Source organism: Ovis canadensis, chromosome 1, assembly GCF_042477335.2.
Source record: "Ovis canadensis isolate MfBH-ARS-UI-01 breed Bighorn chromosome 1, ARS-UI_OviCan_v2, whole genome shotgun sequence".
Lineage (NCBI taxonomy): Eukaryota > Metazoa > Chordata > Mammalia > Artiodactyla > Bovidae > Ovis > Ovis canadensis.
The window spans coordinates 209304242-209319663 of NC_091245.1; the positions used below are offsets into that span (position 1 = coordinate 209304242).

At 33.5% G+C, this 15422-nt stretch overlaps 1 protein-coding gene across 6 annotated transcripts in view; it reads right to left on the minus strand.

Annotated features, from left to right (window-relative positions):
* Positions 1-3460: 3460 nt before the first annotated feature.
* Positions 3461-15422, minus strand: part of FXR1 (FMR1 autosomal homolog 1) — a 69941-nt gene continuing 57979 nt past the window's right edge. For 2 of the 6 annotated variants that reach the window (XM_069559366.1, XM_069559348.1), the window contains 5 exons: positions 11306-11509; positions 9587-9787; positions 8815-8895; positions 5249-5340; positions 3461-4515 (listed from right to left, as the gene is read on the minus strand). In XM_069559366.1, the coding sequence (XP_069415467.1) occupies positions 4345-4515; positions 5249-5340; positions 8815-8895; positions 9587-9787; positions 11306-11509 (749 nt within the window). In that variant the 3' untranslated portion in view covers positions 3461-4344. The remainder of the gene's footprint in view (positions 4516-5248; positions 5341-8814; positions 8896-9586; positions 9788-11305; positions 11510-15422) is intronic. The other 4 variants (XM_069559375.1, XM_069559358.1, XM_069559390.1 and 1 more) reach the window with 2 other exon arrangements.

The following is a 15422-nucleotide window of genomic DNA, read 5'->3' on the forward strand; positions in this document are numbered from 1 at the left end:
TCACACAGTCCAGTGTTAAGATATAATCTTGAAAATGTTAACACTTGCTGTGGCCTTAGTGGTGTTTTAGTTAATGGAATTTCAAGTGAAGTGTTTACGTGACTTTCTTTACAGCCTGAAAACAGCAAGGTGAAAAATGAAGCTCAAAGAGGTTGCAGTACGAGCTCCAGGCAACAATGAAGCATAAATTAGTTCATCTAGAAAAACTATGGAATAATTTTTATAATGAAAATTGTCTCTAACCTAGAAAATGAGTAGCTACATTTGACAATCCAAGTAAAATAAGGTACAAAATACCAAAACATCCAGAAAATACCCCTGTAATTTCACTCTCCACCCCCCGTAAAATACCACTCATTAAAACACAAACTTGAGAAACTGCTAACTAGTATACTTAATAGTGGAGCTTTGACATTAAGAATATTGGTAAAAAATAATTTTGCCCTTTATTTTTAGATTGTATACAACATAGCTGGAAATGCCTGGGATACATATATAAAACCAAACACATTTTAATTCAGCATACTCTTTTAGAGTACATAGGACTATAGTTAAGTGTCACACAGTATCTGACATATGACTAGAACCAAGTTATATTAGAAAGGCCCTTATAGGATCTAGTTGAATAAAACAGAATATAGGAAAGGGTAGTACAACTAAGATAGTCACTCCCAATTCTGTACTTCAGTACCTGAAACATTAATATAGAAGATACAGATGAATCTGAATCTAAAGTGATCCACTGATAAACCGTTTTTTACAAAATTCTATCTCCCTTACAGAGTATGCACCTCCCTCATCCAGTAATTAGGGGTTTTCTGGATGATTAGACTCAGAAAAGATTCACTGCTTGGATGTCCAGAGTAAACGATTATACCTTAAAATGTATTATTATTAGGCTGAACCATAAGAAACTGTCACTTTTGTGGGTTAGAAGAGATCAGCTCTTGGCAATTTCCTATGTTTCAGCATAACCAAAATTTTCAACTAGCAGCTGAATACAGTTTCAAATTACCACCACTTGCAAAAAGTTTTACTATAGCAGACTGCAGTTATTGTTTTATTCCAACAGTCCTCTGAAATTAAACCCAAATGTTATCATAGGTTAATCATGGGTTATAATGACTATTACACATTCAAGCATCCTTAATAAACTAAAACTTAAAAATAAGGGGTCAGCAAATTCACTATATCAGATATCCTTATAAAGGGTACAAGGGATCCAAACTGTAAATAGCAAAGATAGGAAGACTGAATGAGACTTTACAATGAACACTTTACTTGCTACCTTCTGGAATATTGCTAAACCCATAGATCCAGTTCAAATCAAAGTTCCTGGAAACTTAGAAAACAAGGAATTTTCCTTTACTCGTTTCCAATAACCATCAATCATCTGATGTAGGATTTACTGCATTATATAACTAATTTTCCATCCACCTGTCTTTAGTTAACTAAGCTCACTATAGACACAGCCTATAAGAATACTATTTGGTTTCAACCTCAAATCAATCTGTTTACAGCAATATTAAATTAACATACCAACTTTGCAGACCATTCTCAGGTTAAACACCAAACTTAGAGCAAACAGTAGCTACAAAAATACTTCCAAGGTGATGGATCCTAGCCATGAAAGAATGGCTGACCAGAAAGAGTAAAACACCAGCTTTAGTGTTTCCCTGTTTAATTTTTTTGCTTACCTGTATATATCTATACTTGCTTTTTAAAGAGTATTTACTTAAGCAATCTCCCTCAGCCTTGTCCTAAGCAGTGTCTCAGTGGTTTGAACTCACTACTTTGATATTCTTTCTCTCACCTTCACATCAAAATATAGTAACTACTTTAGAGTTTTATGTATCCCTACTATAATTTTACCAACAATGACTGACCTGTCAACAGATTCCAATACCACTTTGCAGAACAGTTTTAGGCCTAAGGCATCCCAAGTTTCAGGAAATGATCATTTTTACCCCCATGTAATCTCACCTCTTAATTTGTATTTTAGTTCAGATATCATATATAATTTTGTATATATATGCTAAAACAGTATTTAACCTGCAGAGAACCTTTAGAATTGGAGGGGGATGGGATGAGGTCATGGCAGCTGGCAAGTTCTCCCATAGCAACATTTTATGTAACTAATAGCCAAAAAAGATGCACCTCTCTCAAAATTTGGAAGGCTACCTCTATAAAGAATAGTTACCTTTGGGGACTGGGCTTTTCACTTCTAAATCTGAGCATATGCTATTTAAAAAAAGCCTATCATGATGCTATAGTATGTATTCTTAAAGGATACTGGGATTAGTCATTTGTAAAAAATGAAATCTTAATATTTATATCCTAGAATATGGCTGTCAGTTCTAAAAACTCCTTGGGCTAACCCCACTTTTAAAATGATTTTGTGTTTCTTCCTTTCTCATTGAACCAGTCTTTACAGAACAAGGAGGATTTTCATGAATATATTCTACTACCTGGAAGAAAATGAAAAATCATTTTCTTTTTGCCATATTTACCAATTTGGAGATTACTGAAAATTCCCATACCTTATAGTTAATTTATAATTCTACTATTAAAGAGAATAATAATAAAGCCAAAAATGTGGTTTTTAAAGTCCAAAGACTGCACTGTTAACACTACACCTTACTTTAAAATTTTCCATTATTAGGGTTTTAGGAAAAAGTATTTGATATTATCACAGCTTAACCTCACCAGTAATAAATTTGAGGGCTAAGGTTTATATACACTGACCTAGCAAATATTTTTAGCTACGCCCTGAATTATCCTTCAGCTGTAAAATCACTGAAGTTTCTTTTTTATGCACATAAATTAACACAAGTTATGCACATAAAAATACTTCTCAGATCCCAAGTGAACAAAAAGGGCTCCCTCTTCTTGCTCAGTAGTCTTTATATAATATTGTGGAGCAAAACCCTCCCACAAATTCACAATTATTATCAGCTTGCAAACTTTTACTTTGTGTAAAAGTTTGTATAGTCCTAACATTATGCCATCTGGACAAAATATTTACAAAAAATCCAATCATTAATATGAGAACCTTTAAAATTATTACCTTGAAAACCAAAAATCAGTGACATTCCTTATTTAAAAACTGTTCATTATACTTTATAAAAATAACGAAGACTCAAAGGCAAAAGTAAAATTCTGGATTTTACCCGAATGCCTTCCAAAAGTTGCCTATGACTAGAATTTTGTTACAAAGACTTTCCTAATATCAAATCTCTGAGACCAATTCCCTAAACCATTCTATTCTAACATACTAAATTTTTAAGTACTAAGACTTCAGAGGATTCATTACAAAATGACCAACTAATATTTTAATACTATTTATGAACAAGTATAAATGCATCTTAAAAAGCAATCAGAATACTACTCTAGGCCTTTAGGTAGGTCCAACTACTTTTCAACAGTTGGTTTAAAAAGTAGAAAGTTAAAAATCAGCAAATGGAAGATCAAAAGTTTATTTACTACCTGCATACAAAAACATATTGCACATCAAACAATCAAAACCAAAAAGAAAAAAAAAAAAGAAAAAGAAAAAAGGGAGGAAAAAGAAAAGATACTCTACTGAAGACTAACATGTAGTTTATACAGAATAAACCTTCTGGAAATTGATCTTTTCAGTAGTTCAGGTTATGTCTGAATGGACACGACTAATTCAGCTTAGTGTTTTAACTAAAGCTATGTTTGATTTTTTAAATACTGTACACTTTAATAAATAAACCAAACAAAGCCTCAATGTAGAACAGTCACTGCCAATAACACCCAGTGTCCCTGCAGATGAGTGTTTAACAAATGTATTCCAGTGGTCTGCAGATTTTCCTCTACAATACAGCATTTTAAAAACACATTAAAACAGACCAGTTTCCAGACTAAAACTAATGAAGAAATTACAATTCAGTGCAAAATATCTTAGACTGCATTTCATTCTAGTTTTCCTCAGGTGAAGAAGTGGTTGCATATTATTAAAAATGTAACAAAAGCAGCTAATGCTTTCATAAAGAATATTAGCTTAGGGATCCCACCCCACCCACCTCCCCCCCATCTCTGCCATATTTTGAAAACAAAATAACATTTCCTATAGCCAGCAACTTTTTTTAATGTTACATATACTATTCTCAAGGCACATCTGATGATATATAACACAGTAGGTGTCAAAGTATGTTTAACATATGATTTCTTCAGGATCCCTCCCCTTTCTGAATTCCAAATGGAGGAACTGAAAGTGCGATGGAAAGACTGGCGATCCATATTCTATCTTTGGCAAGCTTGTACAAGCACTATTGTAAAATGTAATGTAAAGAACTGTAAACTAGGAACTTCTTCAGTTTATGAAACACCATTCAGGACTGCTGCATCTTGAGTATTTTCTTCTTTTAAGGTATTAATCTTTTCTTCTCCTGGAGTACGCTGTAGCTTAGAAATTTCATCGCCAGAAGCACTAGTTGGGCCATTTATTGCCTTTTCTGAAGGACCATGCTCTTCAATCACATCTTTTGCCTGCCAAAGGGAGACAACTTTTTCAACTTCTTTATAAATAAAATCTATAACTGAGGAGGAAAATAACTACATAAACATCAATTAGCTAATAAATAATTTTAGTTTCACATACCACAATGATCTGAATTAAAACATTCTTAAAATTAAAAAAAAAAAACACAAAACCCAATGTATTCCACCTCTCTGGGTCTTTCAACTCTTTATCTCTAGTAGCTAGCAGTATATAAGCCACAGGAAGAATCTGTACCTGTTTATTGAAAACTTGCACCTAATTTCATTTTAACCACTGGAAAACTCACCATACAAAAAGACATAAACAGTTAATACCCTAAGTAAGGCAAACAACCACCTATTTACTCACCTTTTTTGGAAACTCAAATTTACGTATCAAATCCCTTAAAATATTTCAAAGAATTCAAACAAAGGTCTTTATCCACCACTTGAAGAGGGTCTATTCAGCCTATTGCTCCCCAAATTAAGGTTAACAGTCTCTATGCCCAATATCTTTTACAAATGCTATTTCTAGTTCTAACTGAAAAATATTTCAGGCTCAAGCATGCATATCTTCAGTTACCTGGGGCCAAAAACAAAATCAAGAGTAGTCTTTAACCAAAATATTTCTGGTCTAGTTGGGTAAACAAGTGATCATACAAGTTAAGAAGTAAAAAATAAAACTAAACCATAACAAAACAAAACCAAAAAAGCCAAAACCTACAGGTTAAATTCTCCTTACCATTTCTTTCTTGTTTTTAGCCAAAGTTTCCCTTGGGAGGTTTCTTTGTCTGCTCTGAGACTCAGCTCTAGAAATATAATCTGCAACTGTGACTGTTGAAGATGAGAAAAAAATTACAGGTGTTGAAAAAATATTTCTAAAGTTTATTTATGGATAAAGAGTAATTTTACTTTTAAAATAGACTAATGGGGGGGTTACCCAATTTCAAAATTTTCTTAAGATGGGTACCACCTCCAACCAAAAATGAAGTTTGGAAAATATGCCTGTGGTTTGGTGCTGACTATAGAATATTTCAAGCTGGATATAGAGGACGCCTAGATTAAAGTCCTCTTTCACAAGAGTCCAGCTATTTGCTTCTGGTTAGTCTACAGTTGTGGGGTAAGTTTGATATAAAAATCCACAACTAAGAATAGGAAATGCCACATTCTAAGCCCAGTGGTTGCACTTATCAGTGGGGGCGAGGGGTGGGGGAGGGAAAGGGTAAATTGGGTGCAGATCATGGTGTAGCATGCGTCAATATGAAATTTTCATCAAACATATTACTCAAGTATTATTTAATAGTTCTTTTTTTTTTAAAGCATAGTAAGATTTCCAAGTGTGTGTTTTATGGTTCCTTTTTTAATATTTCACACTAGAAACTGTTCTGAGTAATATAAAAAAATTCAATCAAACTAAAGATTTGTCCACCATCTTAAAATGTGGACAATGATCATGGTGGAAAATGTCCACTACTAATTCAGTAACTATCCCCTTTTCACATTTTGCCAGTCTTTCAAGGGACTGACCTATTTGCAATGGTGGTAGGGATTGGGGAAAAGAAGGGAAAAGACTAACCAAAACTAATACTCTACCAGCAACCCAATGGCAACAAACTACCTCTGGTCTGCTGGGGCTGGCCTCATTTTAAACCTCAGAACTTTCTCTTCAAGGACTTACAACTTAGAATTCACTGATTTGAAGAAATATCAAAATAATCAGTCTCTTCCTTTCAAAGAATTTTTTTCTCAGAAACTGATGAAGAAACATCCCTGATTATGTAAAATATGGTATAAATTATGGGAGCAAGTAAATTATGTAAGAATTAAAACTTTGATAAACTTAATATAAGTCACTACATACATGGGAGAACTAATCCATCAAGTTCAAATTACATAAGTCATTTTAATATAAGACTGGACTATATTTATATTTCTCCTAGTTATGCATTAAAATGCTAACACCTTTGTAAGATTCATTATTATATGAATCTTTTTAAATCTCAAGAAAACAACTTAATTCAGAACTCATTAACATCTTTAGAAACACCACTAAAAGATGTTTCATGTCTTAGACTGTTTCCCTCTGTAAGAAACTCAATATTCTCACTTTGGAGCTTTATAAATCATCATTTAAATTCACTGTAAATGAATCTATGAATAAATTTAATAGCTTCCAAAACTGGGGAGAGGGATCAAACCCACTTCTTTATTATGTCTCCATATATGGAAGCCCAAGCATCCTAGGAAGTATTGTAGTTTGGAGAGCACCATAATGAATTCACTCTGTTTCCATGGTTCAGCCTTCAGTGACACCAGGAAGAACTCCACTACCTGGAAACCTTGATGCACAGGCGCACACACTGCTAAATCTGAACTTACGGTAATTCTTAGAACGTTCGCCCACTATACAGACATAGAACTTTGATACAGTTTATCAATTAATAGGCACTTAGCTGGAAAGGTAAAAACCAGTGCCCATCCTCCACCAAACAGAGGTAAAATTACAAACAACCTCAGTTGATTCAGAGAAAAACCTGTTTATAGCCAGATAATAGTCTGTTTATAGTCCTCATAATGCAAGCCACTTAAAAGTTCAAAACAGATAAGCACTTATATAGGAAAAAAAAAATGAAGCAATTTGTGTGGTATAATTTGGACTCCAGAATTTCCTCTAAGGGATCCAAAATTAATCAGTTGTACACCAGTACACTGTTGCACTTTGCTAAGTATAGTAAATACTCACTGCTTAATACTAAAGGCAACAAGAAATTTTAAGCAAATAAGAACAAATTAAATAACTATTTATTTCAGAGAATGCTGACATTAACTTTTAGATAGACACTTCCTTCCTAGAACTGCTGCTAGAGAGAGCCAAAGGAGAAAATGATGTGTTTGTTCCACCTATCCTATCTTCTGGGTGTGTGGGTATGTGTGTGTGTTGAAGGCAGGCTGAGAAAGGCAATGAGTTCTAAAGAGGAAATCAGTACTTCCAAAGAACAGAGTAAAAACAGGAATAAATGCAGTAGAGAACACAAATCATTGTCAAATTATTTAAAACTCCAATTACTCAAGTTCTGAATTAATACCATGCAGAAATCTCTTCCTCTTCTTTATCAAAGCCTTTTATGTTATTCCCTTTATGTCCTTTGACTTAGTAATGAACCACCATCCACCTAGTTACTAAATTATGTTTTAATTTATCCTATCTCAAGCCCATACTAGTAACTTAAATTTCCTTATTTATAAAGTATGGCCAGAAACTGGTATTCACTGCTATGCCAGCTTCAAAAACACAAACTAAATACAATCTCTTCATCCCAAAGATATTTCTAACACTAAAGAGAGAGAAAAGAAGATAAAAAAAGACAGTATTTAATTTCTTTTAAATTTACAACTATTGCTAAAACATGAACTTTTTTTCCCCCTAAGAATGGGAACTAATCCCCTTAATGAGTTTTCTCACGTCTCGACAACCACTAAATTTAAAATACTAAATAAAGATACTAGAATTTATATTCTTTATTTGGGGGAAAACACAAGAATTTGCTTTGGAAAGAATGCAAAATTGATTAGTTTAACAAAAGGGATTTATTTCTGGTGCACACAATTTCTCCACTGTGAATATACATGTGATTCTCTGTACACAAGAAATGGAATTATGTTCAAGATAGTATAGACACAGCAAACATGTTTAAGTTACTAAAAACTGTATCTACTTAAATTAACATTCTAAAACTAAGTAAGTACTATTAATTTGAATAGTTAGTAGGTGTAAGGGAAAAGGCATCACACTACAATAAACAAAAACATAACATGCATTCCTCTTATTAGGAAAAAGACACTTTCAAGTATTTTGCTCATTTATACTTTTTAAACTGTGGGTACTAGAACCCCCACAAAAATGAGGTGCTGAATCCAGATACAGTAGCAGGCACCATGCAAAAGCTGTCCAGTTTTGCCAATCATCCAAAATCACAAGCTACAACATAGTCCCTGGGATGGCAGGTCCCAACTCAAATGTGCAGAATCTGCCAAGTGGACAAAATAATGGTCTTTTCAACAGTATTTTCATGTAAAAAAATTGAGACACAACATTAGTTCAATTAGACAGGTTACATTACGGTGTGAAGGAAGAATGCATTTTCTTAATAGTAGTCTTATTAGTTGAGAAAACAATTTATGCAATGCACATCTTGAATGTATATACACACGTGTACATGTAAGTATAATATATTTAGAAAGCAGACACAGGACATTTTTTTTTTCATGCTTATGACCTGGTGTTGTCAACAGGTCCACTCAAGTTACCTGGCTGTCTATCTTCTGCCTGACCCCTGAAACGACGCCTGCGGCTACGATTGCGTCGCTGGGGTTTTTTTTCACTATCATCTGTAATTGCAAAGTTCACCATGAAACTATTCTGACAAAAACAATGCAAAAAAAAACAAAGAAAAACAAAAAATTTCTTGCCTTCAAAGATTTAAGGGGAAAGAACCTTTTAATTAAACAGGAAAGATAAAACAATACATGCTATTCACAGGAAAAATACTTTTGCAGTTTTAAACATTCCTACTAGATTAACAGATGGAATTATCATCCAGAAATTAAGAGGGTTTTTAACTCTTGATTAAACAAACTCTAAGACTTAATTTATCATTCAGGAATAAAATTTTCCTCTCCAACAGAGTTTAGTTTTTACCAAAGTTAATGACATTTTAGTGCTTTGGAAATCAATGCCTACAAAGTATACACACTTTCATCAGTGTCATTTATAATAATACATAAAGAGGCAAGATGAAAGCCCAATTTTGGCTTAGAAGATTGAGAGTACTAAGTGCCCTGCAGTTTGAATATCTGTATTGTTTTAATGGCATCAAAGGGCACTTTTAATAAACCCTCCCAGTTTCAAACAGTTTGGCTATACAAATCTGAAAACTAGACATTTAAGACAGACACAAAGCCATCTACCTACTTGAACACTAGGAAAAATTCAATTTGTGAATTGCATATTTTTTTAAAGGCATCATATATTAACAATAGTATACAGTAATATAAATCTTTTCCCTAAATGCTTACATACCTAGCCCATTTTCATTAACTGAAGCTGTATCGGATTCAGTCATCCCATCCATCAGAACAGCATCTTCATCAGTCCTTCGTCTACGAGACCGCCTACGACGGTTAGTACTGTGATGAGATTCGCTGGCATCAGTGTCTGCAGTCTGATCTGATTCTGTATTATCAAGTAAGCTGTATGGATTGCTGTCTGGATCTTTGAGCACTAAATGCATGTCAGAGGCAAGAAATATTTGTTTAAGAGAGCTGCAGTTATTAGGAATGTTTTGACCTATATTGAACTATATCAATTAATAATAAACTTCAATTTCCCCCAATAAAAATACATCCTCTGTCTTCAGACAAAATGTTTTCTGTATCACTATTTTACCTGAAAAATAACAAATATGAAAAAACTTTAAATGGTGATGTAAAATTAAAACAGAAAATGAGTGAACACCTTGGCTTTCTATCATTTCTTTGACTTGTCTTAAAAACATATTAGGAACTAGTATACATGTTACTTTTTACATTCACATTCCTAGCTAATTCTGTACAGAGGCTAAAGAAATAAAATGAAAACAAATATTCAGCTAATATATTTCCAAATACTACTCAACACTTGCACTCTATGACATAACAAATTTATTATTACAAACTGAAGCAAGCAAAAGTCTACACAAAAAAAAGGCAAACTAAAAAGTTTGAAATTCTAACTGGTTGTAGAAAAATGTGGGAATGAATGCTGACTAGTACTCCCATCTCCAGAAAGAAGAGTATAGGTGGGATATGGTAGGGTAAGAGTGGGAAAGGAAAGATTTGTAAGACATAAATTATAGGGGAAAAAAAATACCCATCTTACCTATGTGCATTATTGCTTCCAGCAATCAAATTATAGAAGAAATTCACCTAATCACGATTTTTCCTAAGTTTCCTTTGGTAACAGCTAGCAAGCTAGCATCTTTGCAAAAGACACTAAGTTTATCCATTAATCATAAACACTAGGTAAAGTACATTTACTCTAAAATTCAGCAAACTGTAATATTAAACCGTGGTAAAAGTGAGCAATGTTCTAAAATATAAAAACGATTTCCCTAAAAGTCTATAAAATGAACTTAGGACTTGAAGATTATCACTAGAACTAGAGAGTACTTTTTAAAAAGTTCTTTAAACAATGAGTAAAATGTTTCTTATAGTATCTCAAATCTCAGTCTTCTAGACACTCCTCTTTACAGGTGAATTCCTCAAACAATAAAAGATTTTTTAAAAAGGTGATTTCACAGTTTTTCCCTGTTCCCAAGTGGTGGAGTAGCAATAAATGCTTTTCGGTTGTATACAAAGGTATTTAGATCTCTCTATACACTAGAATTATCTGGGTCTCTCTGGGAAACAGAAATATATAACCCAAAAAATTCTAGAGGGGAAAAAAATTCTAATTACCTAAGCGTCCAAAGTCTGAACATCTGACCAATGAAGCAGAGAAATCAGCTCCAACTAAAATTACTCTGATCTGAAAATTTTGGCTAAACTTTCACTGAGAGACACTCTATAGTGCCTTTCCTTATGTTGTTGTTGTGTGTGTGTGTGCGCGTGCATATATATATATTTTACTGTTTTCCTGAGACAGTTAAGCAAAAAGAGAAACTTCAAAAACAGAGGGTGGGGGTCCTAGGAAATGAATCAACTTTTATAAAGTTATACTGTTTACAAAGAAAAGATTCTGACAGAGTATATAAAAGACTACCAGAACTGATGGAAGATTTGCCACCACGTGGTCCACCACGACCTCGACCCCCTGAAACACTTCTGCCTCTTCCTCCTGGGCGTCTCCTGCTGTCACGCTGGTGCCGACTCTCTCGGTCATCTTCTCCCGCCAGTGACCAATCACTCAGCTCATCTTTACGCTCAGATTCAGTTTCAGATGGGTTAGACAGCTCAGAGTTTGTACCTTGGGAAAGAAGAGAACATAAGCCTACTATATTTCTATTTTAAAAAAGGAGTGAAAGTTTTCAATTTCTTGCAAATCATTGTTTAAATAACACTGATATATGAAAATGAATATGGAAAATATTTTTTAAAAAATTTTGCCCACTTTTAGGTCTTTAACAAATTGCTAGTATAATAAAAAAAAAAAACACTATCCAAGTATTTAAAAGCCAATTTAATGATATTTAGAAAAATGAGTGACAATTGTATTGTGTATTCTATCACTTGATTCTAAGAGGCATTTTTTTCCCCACATTTAACAGCTCTGAAATCAGGATATTTCTTATGATTGATTGTCTCATAAACTGGGAGTGCATTTTTAGTGACTGTACATAAAATTTATCTCTTTTGCACAATAATGTCTTAAGTCAGAACAACACAATGTTTGAAATCACTGAACAAATGTTAGGTTGCTCTGGAAAAAGAAAACTTCAACATGACAATAAGAGATGAAGCCATTACCAGTGAGACAAAAATTCAGCATAACTTTGAAAGTTAACTACAGACTATTTCTAACATCCCAATGACTGAATTTAATACTTTTTAAAAATGTAGACACCACAAAGATTCTATAAAAGCCTACAATATCATACAGTATCACAATTTCTGTGTCAGATTTATATGACCCAATCACTAACATACTCATTTCCACTTCTCTGTTAGCTCTGGGATGGCACTTTTTTATCCTTTCATCATAGAGATATCCTATGCTTTTCAGAAGTTCATTTTACACCACTTGGCTTTTACAAAAGACTTTCACTAGTATTTGTTTTCACAAACCAAAAGAAATCCAAAGAGGATTTTCACTTTTAAGGGAAAAAAAGGGCACGAAGAGAAAATAGCCTTCAGTATTCGCTTTGCAGCAAGCCACTGCAATTAAAAGAGGCAGCAAGCAGAGCAAGCAGTGAGAGCAGCATCCCCCAGCTCCTGCCTCAGGAACAAAACTCAGCATCTCAGCATCAAGCCAACATATCTTTGAACTGTACTGGTGAGCATCTGTGCTTTATTTTATTTCCTGCATCTATTAGCAAGATGTGTCCTAAAGTAATTGCTTCTTCACTTTATGCCATTTCAGCTTACAAAAGGTCTCCCAGGAAAACTACTTCCTGATAATGTGGGAAACTATATGTGCAAATCTATCTCCTTAAAATTAAAAGCCCAGTTCAATGTCTGTAGCTTCAGACCAATTTAACTGAAAACAGATATCTCCTCTCATTTCCTTAAAATTAATGTAAAATTAATACAGTATTGCCATGTGTTGTTTTCTTTTTCCAATGTGGATTTACCTCCACATTGGTTTACAGTAAAGGGGAGCTCTCTTATACCTTTAAATGCCCACGGAAGCCTAGCAATGCACATATCAATTTTCTCTTGATAAATTAATTTACTGCATGTTTATGAAGTTCTTATGCTAAACTCGCAAATAAGAACAATTTTAAGATAAACTAAAAATACCCTATATTAACTCCATAGTCATTTAATGATAAAAGCAAAATACAAGAGCTCTTCAAGGACTAAAATGTAAAGTTGAACAAAGCCTACCAACTTCCTTTCTCCTTTAAAGAGGACTCTTCTATCAGTCTTTTTTCTCCATATACCATATAGATGTAGCTAGTAATGAATGGATTAATTTAAGAAAAATGTAGCAAGTTTCTAGTACTGACATTTGCATCTTTGTTAAGATGAGTCTCATACTAGAAAATGAATCAAAACACTTATTTTTCCAAAGGATAAGAAAGAATTTTGTTAACTGATGTCATGGTTTGGTGGAATAAGGATAATATATCATTTCATGAGTAGTTTAAAACAAAACAAAGAAGCCTTGGGAATTATAAAAACTTCTGTTGGATTTATTTACAAACCTACATACCCTGACTGAAAACATTACCAAATTTTAAGGTTAGATGAGTATCTCATTTTAAAAGGTTTTAACAAAAGTTCCTATCAAATTATCTTTTAAAAATACAGTGTAGTATTTAACTCAATATCATGAGCAAAAAAATTTTCATAGTTTTAATTTAAATCTAGCATTCAAGATACTTATAGACGGTATCTAAAATCATAAATAGGTTTCAGGACATAAAGACAACTATTAATGTCAAAAACAACAAAAAAGGCTAATGAACTGGTAAGCTCTCCATTTTCTTCATATTAAACATTTCTGAGATGGCAAAAGTAACTCTGCAAATGCAATTAAGGTTAAGGAAACAGGTTTGGGAATTATTCTAGACTATTCAGGTAAGGCCAATTTAATCACATGAATAGAATATTTAAAAAAATAGAGAACCATTCTCAACTATGGAAAACCAGAGAGGTGGCTGAATAAGGACTCTCTATAATCTGTTGTTGTATAGTCATTAAGTCAAGTCCGGTTCTTTGGTGACCCCATGGACTGTAGCCCACCAGGCTCCTCTGTCCATGGGATTTCCTAGGCAAGAACACTGGAGTGGGTTGCCACTTCCTTCTCCAGGGGATCTTCCTGACCGAGGGACTGAACTCATGTTTCCTGCATTGGCAGGAGAATTCTTCACCACTGAGCCACCAGGAAAGCCCATCCACCTGTAATTACTGGTTTTTTTAAGATGGAGGAAGGAGGACCTAAGCAGAGGAATAAAGGTTGTCTCTAGAAGCTGGAAGTATCAAGGGAACAGATTTTTTCCTAGAGCCTCCAAAAGGGAATACAGACATGCCAACACTTAAGATTTTAGTCCAGTGACATTCACATCAGATTTCTGACCTACAGAACCATAAGACAGTAGTACTGTTAAATGCTTTGAATTTTTAATTTGCTGTATAATCAACAGAAAACTAATAAATCTATTGAAGTCATCACAATCATTCCAATCTCAATTTTGTAAAATATAAATTCATGAATCCAGAAATTAGGGAGGGGGCTACAAGAAATAATGATCCATAAAACCAATCTAATTTGTAATGGCTCCAACAAATAAAAATTGTTTTCAACAGAATTTTAAACCAGATTTCCCTAAAAACTTCTAAAATCACCTTACGAAGATGGTTCACATTCTTTTAAATGAACATGTATGCTGAACTTAACATTAACAGCTAAAGCACCACATTTTATCAAATCCACCATGCCATCCATTGTAAGTCACGATATTTTTTTGTGCCACTTTAGAAAATCCTGCCAATTACAGTTCTAAGACAGCATCCACTGTAAAGCACATTGTAAGTTCAGAGATGTTAAATTCAGAAAATGTTTCTTATATAGATTATATATATATTCATCACCTTAAAAATCTTCTGCCATTAAGCAGACAGGAACATCTATAACCAAATTCAAATAATTTTTATTTCTCTGGAGCCCATTTGAGTTCAACAGCTATTTCAGAAAATACAATGTTACTAGTTCAAAAAGACTCAGAGGTAAGAGTGCCATCTACTGAACAATTTGCATATCGTTCTTCAATCCAAATGTTATTCCTCTACCTTCTTATTTAAATTTATTATCTACTATCAACAAAAGCATTTTGCCAAAGAGGGACCTCTCATCAATAAGCTGACTTCCCAGAGGCTTATAAAATTCTTGGATGAATTCATCAACCAAAAAGACAAATCTGATTATTTGCACTAAGTAATTTATACCTCTAAAATCATTCAGTATGTACTTAATCTCTATTTAATTACTGTCTTTTGTATTAAATGTGTTTTCAGGACTGCAATTCTCAATCCTTCACATACCAAACACATTAACTGGAATTTTTCTTTTCAGGTTTCAATATACGGTTAACTTTAAAATAATGAGAAAGCAGGAAGGGAAAATTACCATTCAACTCTACAACAAATCAAATATAGTACCAAACTGACTCTGACATTGTTAGATGATCCTTCAAACATGAAATATGGATGTGGAA